The 13,505-nt window shown below is 44.4% G+C and overlaps 1 protein-coding gene across 2 annotated transcripts in view; it reads right to left on the bottom strand.

The window, feature by feature from the left end:
- The window catches only part of nlgn3a (neuroligin 3a), a 115,632-nt gene that overhangs the window by 35,228 nt on the left and 66,899 nt on the right, over positions 1 to 13,505 (bottom strand). For both annotated transcript variants that reach the window (XM_076738447.1, XM_076738446.1), the window contains one exon: positions 5,815 to 6,000. In XM_076738447.1, coding sequence (XP_076594562.1) covers positions 5,815 to 6,000 — 186 coding nt within the window. The remainder of the gene's footprint in view (positions 1 to 5,814; positions 6,001 to 13,505) is intronic.

Genomic DNA, 13,505 nt, shown 5'->3' with positions numbered 1-13,505 from the left:
GAGGTCCCTTCCTCTTTCTTTGTGACCTGACACTGTCTAGTTAAGGATGTCAGGGCTCACCCTGAAATTCAAATGTTTGCTATGTTCCTGTCAGGATCAGGTTTTGGTGGGGATTTCCCTGTCTGGTTTACCTAACTCCCATGCAGTGGTTTAGTCCAATCAGGGTAGTGCCAGGAGGGTATATAAAGCCACTGAGGCTTCGATTGTGGGAGAGTTGTTGCTGGTAGCAGCTTGCTGTGAGGCTGTGTTATTTCAGTTTTTTTTTCAGCTTATTTGCTCCTTGTTATTTTTCCCAGGACTTTTGTTTTTCTCCTCTGTTTCATTGTCATATTTGGTTGATAAAACCACAGCCTTTTTTTTTTTTTTTTTTTGCATGGACTTCTGCCTCCGGAGTCACTCAATTCAGCAAGCTTTTTACTCGCCTCCAGGGTCAGACAGCCACACTAAAATCCCTCATCTATGTACAATTACTACTGGCAATGCTATAGAGTCATTCACAATGCCATTATAATTCATAAAGGGATTCAAATAGAATTATTAAAATGATGAAGAAGAATTCACCCACCCACATCAGATGTAGTGTATAAAGAAAGTCTGACACATGTGTAGGGCTTCAAGTAATGATTATTTTGGCTATCAATTGATCTTTAAATCCCTTCAAGGTAATACTAAAAAACAAAATCTTAATCTTAGTCTTCACCTCCTGAATTAGCTCCATCAGACGTACCTGTACCTGAATACTGCTTGTCTGGCATTATCACACAAATGTTTAAAGCCAGGCGATGTGATAGTGAAGCTCCTTTTACATTAATGAAGCAACTGATCTCATTAGTATGAAAAACATTTTCAGTTTGCAAACTAATCAAAATGAGTTAATGTGGATTCCAGTCCATGTCCATTTGTTAGAATATTCTGCCTAAACCCATGATTTTATGTTACATATTATCATGACTTTATTTTTTTGGACTACTGAAACTTAATTGTAATTTGCTTTTATATCAGTATCATCTTTATATGACATTTGTTTTGTTTACACTACAGAGGAATGAATCATGTGTGTTCCACGGGGAGGGTGCTGGTGGGGAATAAAAGGTGTTTCAACACAAATAACAAAACTGTGATGAGTGTTTCTGGGTGTAAACACGGACTTTTACACAAGAAAAAGAAGAAAAAGAAAAAGAAGCAGGACGAGTGTAAACTCAGTGTTAAAAGCTGATACGTTTGTGATGTAAGTCACAAAGTGAATCAAACCAAGCTAAATATTGAGTTTTTTTAATTAAATTAATTCATTTTCATGATACAATATATCCATCTGAATAGATTTTCATCTACTCTGTTTTATCATTTTACGTACGAATCCTCTAATATCTGCAGTTTTAAATATCTGGCGGATTATGTACAGTAATAACACTGTATTATGAGGGCACTGTCACATTCACGAGGATGTGTGTGTCGTATCGGTTCGGGTTATTAAAGCTTCTCTTTGACAGCCACTCTGCCTTCAGATGATTCACAGACTGCACATACTTGACCATTTAAGACATGGCAGCTTGTGTTTCATTGTAATCATCTCATCACAATCAAGTCACTCAAACAGAGCCTCTAGTTTCTCACCCAATCAGATGAGGGAAATGCTAGCAATAACTCATTCCTATGACTTCCAAGTCACTTCCTTTCAAAGACTGTATGAATCATAAATTCCAGTTGGGAAATCCACAGCAGCTAGTTCCCTATGAAGAGCAGCCTTTAATGAAGTTAATATTTCAGATTTGATTGGAGAAAAACATTCTGCGGTGGCATTTGATTTTTTTTCAATCTCTCTGATTCTCAATTTCTAAACATCCCACGGCGCATGCCTACACTCAAGCACATTCTATGCCATCCTTCGCACTTAATAGATTCAGAAACTTGTTACTCTTTGCAGAAAACTGAGCACCTGTCATGCTGCCCTCTGAATACTCATGGTCTCAGGGGTTTCAGTGTTTGCTAGGTGGTGTCTTGCATTAAAAAGGCTTGGTAGTCATTGCACTGCTGCAATAAAACCCAAGCATTTAACATGCACATTTATGATCCTCAATAACCCAGAAGTCTTAATAAAAATGAAAGCTGACATTGGCATGAAGGATCCTCCACGCTAGCTGTCTTTAATGTCCAAGACGTTCCATTAAAAGGGGAGCACTTCCTCAGAAGCGGAGCTTTTATCCTGATTGCTTACAGGAAGAGAGGCAAAAAAAAAAAAAAGAAAGAAGCCGAACGACCTTCAGTGGCTCTACAGCCAGCTCTTCCCTTCATGTGTGCTCCGTGGATAGACATGCCCGCTCGCACATATGTGGACGGCTGGAACACTTGATAAGTATATAGTAGGTTTTCTGTTTCTGTAAAAGGAGAAACAGATATATTGACTCTCTTACACAGAGAAATGCATATATACAATTGCACGTCTACGTCACTGGCTACTTAGTATTCTGTCCGTGTGCAGAGGAGCCATCTCACTTTTTTTTTAATATCATAATGATTATTAGGAGATAGGGAAAAAGCCAAATCTGCATGTTCAATTAGCGCAAGTGCGATGCCAGATAGATAATACATGGGACTGGCTGATGTCCTTGCTTCTGAACTTCTTCAGCCCTTTTCTGTTTGAAGCCGAGAAAAAGAAGATGGGGACAGAGATTTCCCTCTGTGGGAACGCAACTGTTGAGCTACATTTAATAAGCTGGTCAAAAACACTCTCCTGCCGAGAGAGACTGCGCTTTTAATGACCATTCTGTTTCCAAAGTCTCAGATGTGAGGCTAGATTGCTCGCCACATAGCAGACAAGGCAGCCATCTTATTAATAGCAACGCACCACACACGCTGCAGAGTGGGGAGCAGAAACCCAAAGAGGGAGAAAGGGAGAAAGACGCACACTGGCACATGGAGTGAAAGCGTCTGTCCCTTGCATGCTTTTACTGTCTGTGAAGGCAGAGAGACAGATGGGTGCAGTGAGGAGGAGATTAGATGGAGGAGGCAGGGCAGGGACCGGGGTCTGAAAAATCCTGCCCTCACGAGAGAACGTCCAGGGCAGCCTTCTCGCAAGCCAGAAGGTGGGGGGGGGGACTCTGTGATGGATGTACCCTGTGACTGGAGCCCTCGGCACGCCCACATGGAGACAACACCAAGGCCAGGCCAGAGGAGCAGGCAATCAAAGAGAGAGGCCGGAGGGCTTGGATGATATAGGAGGATCCAGCTTATTAAATAGGCTTCAGGAGAAGCACGGAGCATCTGAAGTAAGTTGTCACTCTGCCACCAACAGGCATAAAAGGAGTCTCTGTTAGATGGAAAGTCTATGCACTGTAGGCAGTGATGACAGACTGTGTACAGTAAGAGTGGGAATACTGTCATTAAATACACCGACACGCCAGGGAGCTCCAGAACTCTGTGTCATTGCTGATTTCCCTTTCCCTTTTTTTTTTTTTTGCTTTTTTTTTTTTTTTTAACCTGGGCCTCATTATCCTGCATCTGAGCAGCAGGTGGAGGAAAATGTTTATGTGAATCCTATGTGAATCCTATGCGATGCTATCATTTCCCACCTTTTGCTACTCCTGAATTCACACACGCCACATTCGATATGACAGCACTACCTCTGTTCCTGCAGATAGAGTCTGAATTTTCATTTGTGAGCAAGTTCAAAATAAAGAGTCAAAGCAGGAGATGAGGGTGGGGCTGTGATACATTGTTTACAATCTTGTTTCCTGACTTAATTTCCATTCAGAGTCCAAAGAAGGAAACTCAATATAAGGCGCTCTTCCTTAGATGCAACTGTCTGCTAACATTGATAGGAAATGAGTACACAAATCCATTACTAGAGGCCACCTGAAACCAGGTGTGCTCGTGCTGCAGTGTATAATTCATTTGATTATAGATTTTTACTTCAATTTCACCGCTACGCAGATCCAGACACTTTGATTCCTTTCTTGTTTATTGCGTTGTCCTGGCAACAAGGGCATCCTACCAGTTTTCACTTCAACAGTTAAGACTACAGAAGAGGAGGAGGAGAGGAGGGGGGGGTGAGTACAGCGGATGTTGTGAAAGCAGGTGCAAAAAGACATTTCTTCACTTGGATTTCCTGTCACACTCTGCAGCCCACTCCAGTCCTAAACTTTATATAATTACAACAATCTGTGCTCCGAGAGAGACTGTGTGAAATCTGATTGCCATTGGTAACATTCGCAGCAAGAGTCCTGGCGTGATAGAAGGCTTCCTGTTTCAATTTCCTAGGATCCCTCAAGTTTTCTGGCTCTTTTTTTTTTAGCCCATCAGTGGGGCATACATTTCCATTCAGGGAAAAAACAGACCCGGTAATATCCAATTTACTAGGAGGCAGAGGAGATGGTTTCACTGGCAGTATAATAACATGCTACATGGAGCGTAGCATTATGGAGTATGAATAAAAAAGGCATTTATGGTAAAAAATCAATCCAAAAGCAGTCATCATTCATCGGAGGAAATCAAGGCAATTAGTAACACTTTAATGCAAATTGGAGAACGCAAAACACACCACAAATCCCTGCCACTGTGATGGGGACCAAAGACGAGCAACTCAAATGACCTCTTTCACACACACACACACACACACACACACACACACACACACACACACACACACACACACACTTGAGATTTTACTCTGCCTAGTGACAAGAAGAAGAATAGCGTGTGTGAGTGTGTATCAGTGTGAGTGGTGGTTGGTTTCCTGACCACAGCATTGCCGAAGACCAATCCTCTATTTAATGCAAGAGTGATTCCTTTAATGTAATTCACTTCCATCTAATGTACAGCAAAAAGCCCCGTGTTACATTTCCAACCACGTGTGTCCAAAGCAGCATGTTTGTGGCTTGTTAACATGTTCGCGGGCAGGCTACGAGAGCGTGTCTGAATGTAAAGATTTCTCATTTGGAATATTACCGCTACAATGCAGGAAAAAAACATCAACATTGCCGCGCCACAACACCTCAATATTCTGATAGCCTGCCATGTACACGCCGCCGCCAACAATTAAACGCAGAAAAACAAACAGCCAGCTCTTAAATGGATGGACAAATACGTGAGCAAGTGTAATAACTCCGGGTTAAGGATGATGCAGCTCTGCGGGGTGCAGTTCATGGATAGAGCTCAAAGAAACAGTTAAGCCTAAGCGCTCCCTGCGAGAACTTACCTATAAGCAGTAAGGCTCCATCTTAATCCAACGACACATTAGGAGAGCATGAGTATGAGGGATGTTTATCGCATGGCCAGGTTAAGCGCGCATGCTGCATTTAGTATTAAACACATGGCCAACATGGGCAGTAAATCATCATGAAGTAGCATTAAGGTAGCCAGCAGATAAACAGCATTGCTTACAAAGTGAACAGCGTGAGTGTTCATGTGTGTCTGTGTGTGTGTCATTTAGTCTGACTGTAGCTGCCACTAAAAAGCTCTCTCCTGGTACACCGTGTCCTTTTTTATCTTGCTTACAAAGATACATTATACCCACATGTTTACTTCTGACATAGTGAAGGACACTCGCAGACCAGCAGAGTACATCAAGAGCCGCATGTGGCTCCAAATCTGCCGTGGAGTTTCAATTTTCGGATGGGTACAAACATCGCAATCATTTAAATGCAAACACCTGCTCCTTAAAGCATTTGTTATGCTGCATAGTACAGTAGAATACATTACTCAATAGCTCGCTAGCTGCATCGGCAGTTTCTAATATCAAGCAGCCTTCACACCGGCAGGCATGAGCTCCACAGCTGTATCACCCACACCCCCTCCCCCATCTCTGTTGTGCTGTACCTTCAGAGTGGTGGGAGAGGGTGAGCAGGCTGACGCAGGAAGCTCCGATCCCAGAACCGAACACAGTGATGCGGTTGGAGTCTCCCCCGAAGAAGCCGATGTTCTCGCTGATCCACCTTAAAGCCTGGATTTGGTCCAGGAGCCCATAGTTCCCTTTAGCAGCCTGGTCGCCCGTACTGAGGAAGCCTGCAACGCACACAGAAATCAAGAGATTAAAAACTCACAAAGAAATCCCGCTTGAACACAGAGTATGCCACAGCCATTTTATTTTTTCCTTGCACCTGCAGGATAAAACGTTATCTGCAATAGCAAACCCCACCCCGATTTTGTCAGAGGAACCATCACGCCAGGTGACAGCAGCGGTGAAATCATGACTTATTGGATGACACGGCTGTTGGTAAAATAGGAGCGCGTGTGACCACATGTCATCTGCACCTTATGGGAAATCAATGGCACGTCTCCCCGGGTGAACACCCATCATCAGATATATTGAGCAGCCCTGATGAAAACCTTACGAATATATGAACACTCCGCTGACCAGGAGAGAGAAAAAGACGTGATAATAAGAGTTGCAGTAATTTGGATGCTTTAAATCCCTCTATGCGGACCTCATTATATATGGCATCCTTCCGCTGACATATTTCAATTCTCTCTCGCACTCTAAACACTCACAGCAGGCACTATCAGCGCACATTTTTCTGTGTCTGTGTAATCTCCTATATGATGCCTGAGTTGGACAGTGAGTCTCTCTTGGGTACATCAGAGCTCATGTTAACACACCATCCTCTCCCAGCCGCTCTCCCCGGGCCTAAGCCCTGCTGAATGATGGGTAATCGAGAGGCGTGGGAGAAGATCAAAGGCAAGCAATCCCCAAAGTCCCCACGGTGGACTCAGTGTCCATCAAACCCCTCAGCATGCATACGAGGTGACAGCTCAGAGACATGTGTGGAAAGCAAGACCCCCCCTCTCTCTTTAGTGGCTACACCGCCAAACATTTCACAAGCAATAAATGTGTTGGTGGTGAACGCTCACAAGCCTGCAGTGATGGTCCTTTCGCATCTCAGCATTGTTTCTAACGTCTATTTCATGGTCTATACCTCCATATAATGATGGCTGCTCTGTGTTTGAGTCCTAAGGGGGGAGAGAGAGAATAGTTTTGACATCAAAAAAGCAAAACAAAAGATGAAATTTGTGCGTTTTTGGACTTGGGTCAGCACAGAGACGCTCACTTTAGATAAACACAGATTATAAAGCAGCTGCTCCGGGCTCATTAGCTGCTTATGGTATGTGTGTACAAAAAGGATGCATGTCTGCCAATCCCTATTTTCCCTCTTTGTGTGGATCAGAGACTAGAGGGCACAACCTCCTGCCCCACCTCCAACAGCACACCAGCCTCGCCCAGAGAGCCCGCTGGCAGCAACAAAGAGGGTGGGCAGGGGAAAGGCCAGGCCTGATCATCGATAGGAGAGAGGCGGTGGCACAGGAAGCAAAGCAGGAGACAAATGGATCAACAGATGGTCTCCTTCAGACGCATCCCTGAGGATGACAGAGCAGCAGGGCACATGCAGGGAGAGAGTGGAAGAGACAGGCAGAGGAACAGAGACACATACAGACAGAGAGAGAGAGAGAGAGAGAGAGAGAGAGGAGAGGAGAGAGGAGGACTCGCAATGAAGAGCTTTTCCTTTTCTTTTCCTCTTGCGGCTCCTCCTCGTGTTCCGTCACAACTAAAGGACAACAGCTTTTACAACCCTCTCTCGGGTGCTGTGCAGGGAGAGAGAGCGGAGACGTGACTCTCCCAGAATAACCCTCATTTGCGAAATGGTTCACACTTCGCCAAGTGTATGTCAGATGGGTTACGAAATGTCAGGAGACCGCCATGTGAAAGGGGTTCGTGCAACTGTTAGCCTAATTGAAAAGATATAGTAAACATTATCCATTTGGCACTGTAATATGAGGAATTACTAAATGACAAAATGTAAATCATTAGAGTTGGATCCCGAGCGGGCAGAATAAAGCGTCGCTCAATGCTTTAGTCTTTTGTGACTTTTTTATTTAGCCGTGTTGATTCGTCTGCATCTATAAATGAAACTGGCCATTAAAATGTAGAGGTGGAATTCAATATCTTAGACAACAAGACACGCTGCAGGCACCATTTAAAAATACATCAAATATAGCTGCTGGTAATGTTTTAATTGGAAAGGTGACAGAAAGTATTTTCTTTGGAAAACAATTAAGATAGCAAAGTAATTGTTTTTATGCATGGCTATTTCTATTTTTATATTTCTAGCAGACCGTCGCTTGCGCTGGAGGTGATGTTTGTTTTATGGCTACATCTTTATGTCTATCACCTATGCATCACCTCTGGACTTTCAGTCTAAAATTAACTCCAGGACCTGACTATTCAAATAATGACGCACTATACACCATGTAGTTTCTCTTTCTCGAATTTGAGTTACCTAAATTTGTGAACCTGGTTATAGATTTCCAGATCGAGCAGATGATCCCTGTCTCATCAGCACTGTGTGGGATTTGGCTGCACATGAACCGTGATGTGTTCACAGCTCACTCCTACACAGGACCTTGGGATTCTGGGCTACAGCTCGCTGCTTCTGAACTCTTTGGTCAGGCTGTGCTTCTGCGCTTGACTGTGCTACTCAACCTGACATTTAATTGAGATTTTTGATGCACACTAGGTGCCGCTTTACAATAAGCAATTAATTAGAAACTATAATCACATTATATCCATCTTTGTTTAGCTGCCTGAATTCAAATTAATATGCAAATACTCTTAAATGATCTGACCAATTAACTTTAGCACAAACAGTATATACAGTTACAAGTCAAGTTATTTCAATGAAATAATCATTGAACTGTAAACAGTTCCAGCTGATCTGATACTTTGAAAGTTAAGCGCGTATAAAGTCATTTGTTCTAATTTAATCTTCTCTGTCACATTGTTAATCGAGAACAAACTGTAAATTAAATGTGGGATTTTTTTTCAGTCCACTCTCTACCTTCAGGCTGAACACCGACGTCATGTAAGGATTATTTTTTCCTCTCAAAAAACAAGACATTGTTTTGTATATGAGCCACAAATGCTTCAGTGGAGAATGTTTTGATTAGATGGAGACAAAATGCCCCAAAGATGAACTACACTGGAGAAAAGGAATCATAGAACTGATCTTCATTTAAGTCAACCTTCTTAAATCATGTATGCCAAATCCAAAATGCATTTCACAAGACGTGCTGAGAAAACGGGTTATATAAGCACCACTCACAAAAGGTCATGTGAACAAATAACATCTCAAATTGTCTGTCGCGTCAAACAAAGATTTCCAAAAATGGAATATAACCTGTCTACACATGTCAGCTGGATGAGACATGAAATTTGCATGAGAGTTCCTTATTCAGCGCAAACAAACTGTATGAGTTAATAACAGTGATTCTCTGCTCTCTCTCTGCATGTTAGAACTGTAATTTGTCTTGACTGATTACATGATGTGTTTTTGTATCGTGTCTCAAAGCTGTTCTTCCTTGACAGTGATGTGGTGCACTTCAGCTCTATGAAGAACTGGTATTTTCTCCTTGTGGCAGCACAGAGCCAGAGACTCAGTCCTGATCTCATCTGGGGTGGCAGCGGCAACCGTGGTCTGGTCGCAGCCGGGTCAGGTCGCACCTGTCACCTTGCATCGTCCTTGCCGGACAAAACCCTGTGTGTATGCAGTACAGCTCCCCCTATGAGGAACTTAGCCGGCCTTGTCACCTGAACATGACCAGAGGGTCAGTTAATGTATACAGCATGACAGCATCCCCTCTGCAGTGTTTGAGCTCGGAGCCACTGTGCCAGAAGCAATACACGAGCTGCGGACACTGATGTTCAGAGACCAGGAGATCACCGCTCACATCCAGCAGCTTTCCATTTCCACATATTTTCACAGCCCAGGCACAATCACCGCACCACCTGAATGCCAATGAAAGTTATTTTTCCTAAAAAGCCAGCGCCGAGCGTGATGCCACATAATGCATTCTGCCGCTTGATCGTATTTTATCAATGAGCAGACGCCACTATCTCAGTCCTTACTGAGCGTCTCCGTTTCCTCCTGAGCCGCGGCAGTGATTTCCTTTAGCCATGCCTCTCAGCATTGATATTGCTCTATTGATTATGATTTAAATGTCTGTTTCCTATACGGTGGGCTATAACTCATGGTGTGGCGGAAAGAGGTGATGATAATGATCGCTCCGACCCCAGACATCTCTCTTAGCCTGGTCTCCCAGATAATGGAATGTGTGTAAAGTAATGGCAGAGGGTGAGAAGGGGGTGAGGAAGGGTGAGGGGAGGGCAAAAGCTTGTTATTGAGCTGAAGAGCGAGCTTACATAGGGACAGATGGAGGGAACGGATAGGGAGGAGCAGAGGAAAAGAGGAGGAGGAGGACGGGAATAACAGCACTGACGTAACTGAGGGATCGTTTTTTGGCTTTCTGCTGGATTCATTCTTGCTCTTGCTTTGCCTTTTCCCTGTGTCTTTCTCCCTCTCATCCTCTCCCTCTTTGGGGGTGCCGGTTAACAAGGCCGTCTGTGTCCAAACTCTCCTTTCGTACTTCCCCCGTCTCCCTCTTGCCCTCTCTCTCTATCTTTTCTCCTCCCCTTCTCTTCTCTGGGGAAATAAAGGCCCACACAGTCGCAGCCTTGACAGCCTCCCCTAAGAATCCCCCACTACAAAAGAGCTCCAACTTCCCCCCAGCCAGGCCTGAGCTGAATGGGAGCCTCTGGGGTGTGGATGAGAAGCAGAGGAGGGAAGGGGCCACCCTCCACACAGCCACATAAAGGGCCTGTGTGTTAGCCTCGCGATGAGCAAGGGACATACCCAGCGGTCCATCCTCCACACAGGGAGTCATTCCCACAAGATTCTTCATCCTCTTTTTTTTTGGGGTGGTGGTGATGGTGGTGAAGATTTCAGCATGACAAGGGGCTAAAAAAATAATAATAAAACAAAAGAAAAGAAAAGAGGGGAGGGGAGGGTGAAGGGAAGGGGCCAGGAGGGGGGTGTGGGCCTGAATGAAGGTGATTGCCACTTGGATCAGTGTACAGCTCCTGTTTACAGCTCGCTGCCCAATAGCATGGCCGGAGTGCAATCTGATCTGAGTGCAGGCGAGTGAGAGGGATGGAGAAACAGAGAGAGAGAGAGAGAGAGAGAGAGAGAGAGGGAGAGAGAGAGAGAGAGAGCAGGGCAGGCAAGCACAAGAAAGCCTCTTTATGGCAGCCTGAACACTGGAGTCCATTTACCCAGCACCACATCCTTGTTTCCGGTGAAAGAGAAAATAAAGACCTGAAAAACAAAAAAAACTTTTTGATTGTCACCCCTTCAAATGACCATGTTCCATGTGAATGAATACAACATGACAGCAGAATCAAACTAGAAAATGGTGAAAAAGAATATATGTATGAGCCCCTGATTCCTGTTGGGCTCATTACAGATCAATAATTAAAGAAAATATCAGACCGCCATGAATGGCAACAAAGTTATGACGAGCCTGCCCCTCGACACCGGCTGAGTTCAAACTGAATGATAATTCAACTGCAGGTCGACAGATCGATGACTAACAGAAACCTAACTGGTTCAACTATTAGTCTCAGTGACACACGTGAACCAACGCTGCGAGGAAGCTGCATAAGCTGGACGGATAGTCTGATGCATGATGCTGAAGACAGAGCATCAGGCTTACTGTGCTGCTGTATACAGACTGGGCCACTCAAATGGAAAATGTGGTTTGTGTGCAAAAAAGCACTGAAAAAAAAACAAACAACAAAATGTCAAGAGGGAAAATCTGCGCCGCACAAACACCAAAAGCTCATCTGACACATATCTGAGCCCCTAAAACCCAGATCTCTTGCAGACAGACAAGGGCCTGTTGTAGCAGACAGGGATGAAAAACAGATACTGTAAGTCGGAGCTGGTGGTGCACGTGGCAGCTGTTGGTCGTCCTGCATGTGACTTCGGGGCTGCTTAATCTGATTGTGTGATGTGTCCCGGTGGCCAGGCGACACAATTCAAGGGCTCTGGCGAACAGCAGCCCTGGCAGCAACTACAAATGAGCAGTTTGCATATGTATGACCCCTGGTATCTGAATGCCACTCAATCAATCACGCATCGGCTATAGCGGCTGTCGGCTTTCAGCTTTGCTGCTCCCCTTTTGCTTCTCTCCCACCCTCCCTTCACCATCTCTCCCTTTGCTCGTTCTCCCTGTCATGTTTCCTGTCTTCCTCTGCTCTCTGTGTCTTTCTCTGTGCTATGCCTCCACCCCCCCCCCCACCTCCGCCACACGCACACACACAGTACCTATCACCTTCCCTCTTCTCCGTATCTCTCAACATCTTACCTTTCAGTGACTAGCACAGACAGTGGATTTTCAAAGACAGAGAAATGCTTTTACGTTGAGGGGAGCTTTGCATCTCACAGCTGGTGCGGAGGCGGGCCTGCATGCTCCCACAGAGGGAGAGGGAGAGGCTGGTGTTGGAGAGTCACAACTGTGAGGTTAAGCAGCACTTTGGTTCCACTTGGAGGAACACGCATCGTGGGAAGATATTTCATGAACAATTTGCCTTAAGTCTGATATTTAAAAGAAATATTCTTACAGCATACTCGCCATCCTTTGTTCAAACAAAACAACACTGTATGCAGAGTGCTCTGTTTCACTTTTGGGCCCGTGGCTGCACAAGTTCAAAGGCATGGTGTGAAACATGATATCAAGCCTGGGTGATGTAATTTGAGGGCGTGGTGAGAAAGTTTAGCACCATCCAGCTCCAGGAGGACGGGGCAGTGTGCGGTGATGTGCCGCGATACTACGGAGGAGATCAGAGCCCGGCTTATCAAAGCATATCAGTGGAGCAGAGCAGGAGAGAAAGGTCATCATTTAGAGGATCTTCAAAGCCCAGCTCCTCAGGTTGGAGTAGCTCTGATAGCTGGCCATAATGAGCTTAGTTTTGAGTTGACCCATCCTCACGAGAACTTGTGAAATAAGCCCAGGCAGCCCATTCTACAGCTTTTATTCCTGATACTGTAAATCCTGTCTTCTTATATTTGTTCATTTGTAAAACCCTGCCAACTTTAGTTGTAAATCAACTGCAGCAATTTAAATGAACATCTGTTTTCCTGAGGTTTAGCAGTGTGGTGTGTACTGTGTGAGTGATGTTTCATTTGTCTTCAGAAGGGTATAATATTTTTGGCTACAAAAAGTAGTGCTGCTGCCAGGGGGGTTGTGTTCTGATTTGGAACTGGCTCCAAATTTACAAGAGGCAAGGATTTGTTAGGAAACATGCTTTTTGATTCAGCTCATCATGTACCGAAAGCAAAGTTTGGACGTGCTCCACTTTTATCTAGATTGTCGGTTATGCTAGCGTTTGTGTATTATACCAGACAATAACGAGCACTCAAAAAGTGTAAAATATAGGCCTGGTGGTGTTCTATATTTGTTCTTATTGTCAACAAATCTCATGAAAAGATCGAAGCTGGCAGTGAATACATCCTATTGGAGAACTGTCTATGAAGCCAAAACCTGATACAGCTCGTTCCTTTGCGCCACGGTCCTCCATTGTTGTCCAAAAAATTATTAAAAACACATAAATGAGCTTGAACATTACACTGGATGACAGGTTCCCTCAATATGATGATTACTGTGGTTTACTTCGAGTC

This window comes from Chaetodon auriga, chromosome 9, assembly GCF_051107435.1.
Source record: "Chaetodon auriga isolate fChaAug3 chromosome 9, fChaAug3.hap1, whole genome shotgun sequence".
NCBI classification, from domain to species: Eukaryota; Metazoa; Chordata; class Actinopteri; order Chaetodontiformes; family Chaetodontidae; genus Chaetodon; species Chaetodon auriga.
Note: the sequence above shows the minus strand (reverse complement) of the source record. Positions and strands in the feature narration are given on the sequence as shown.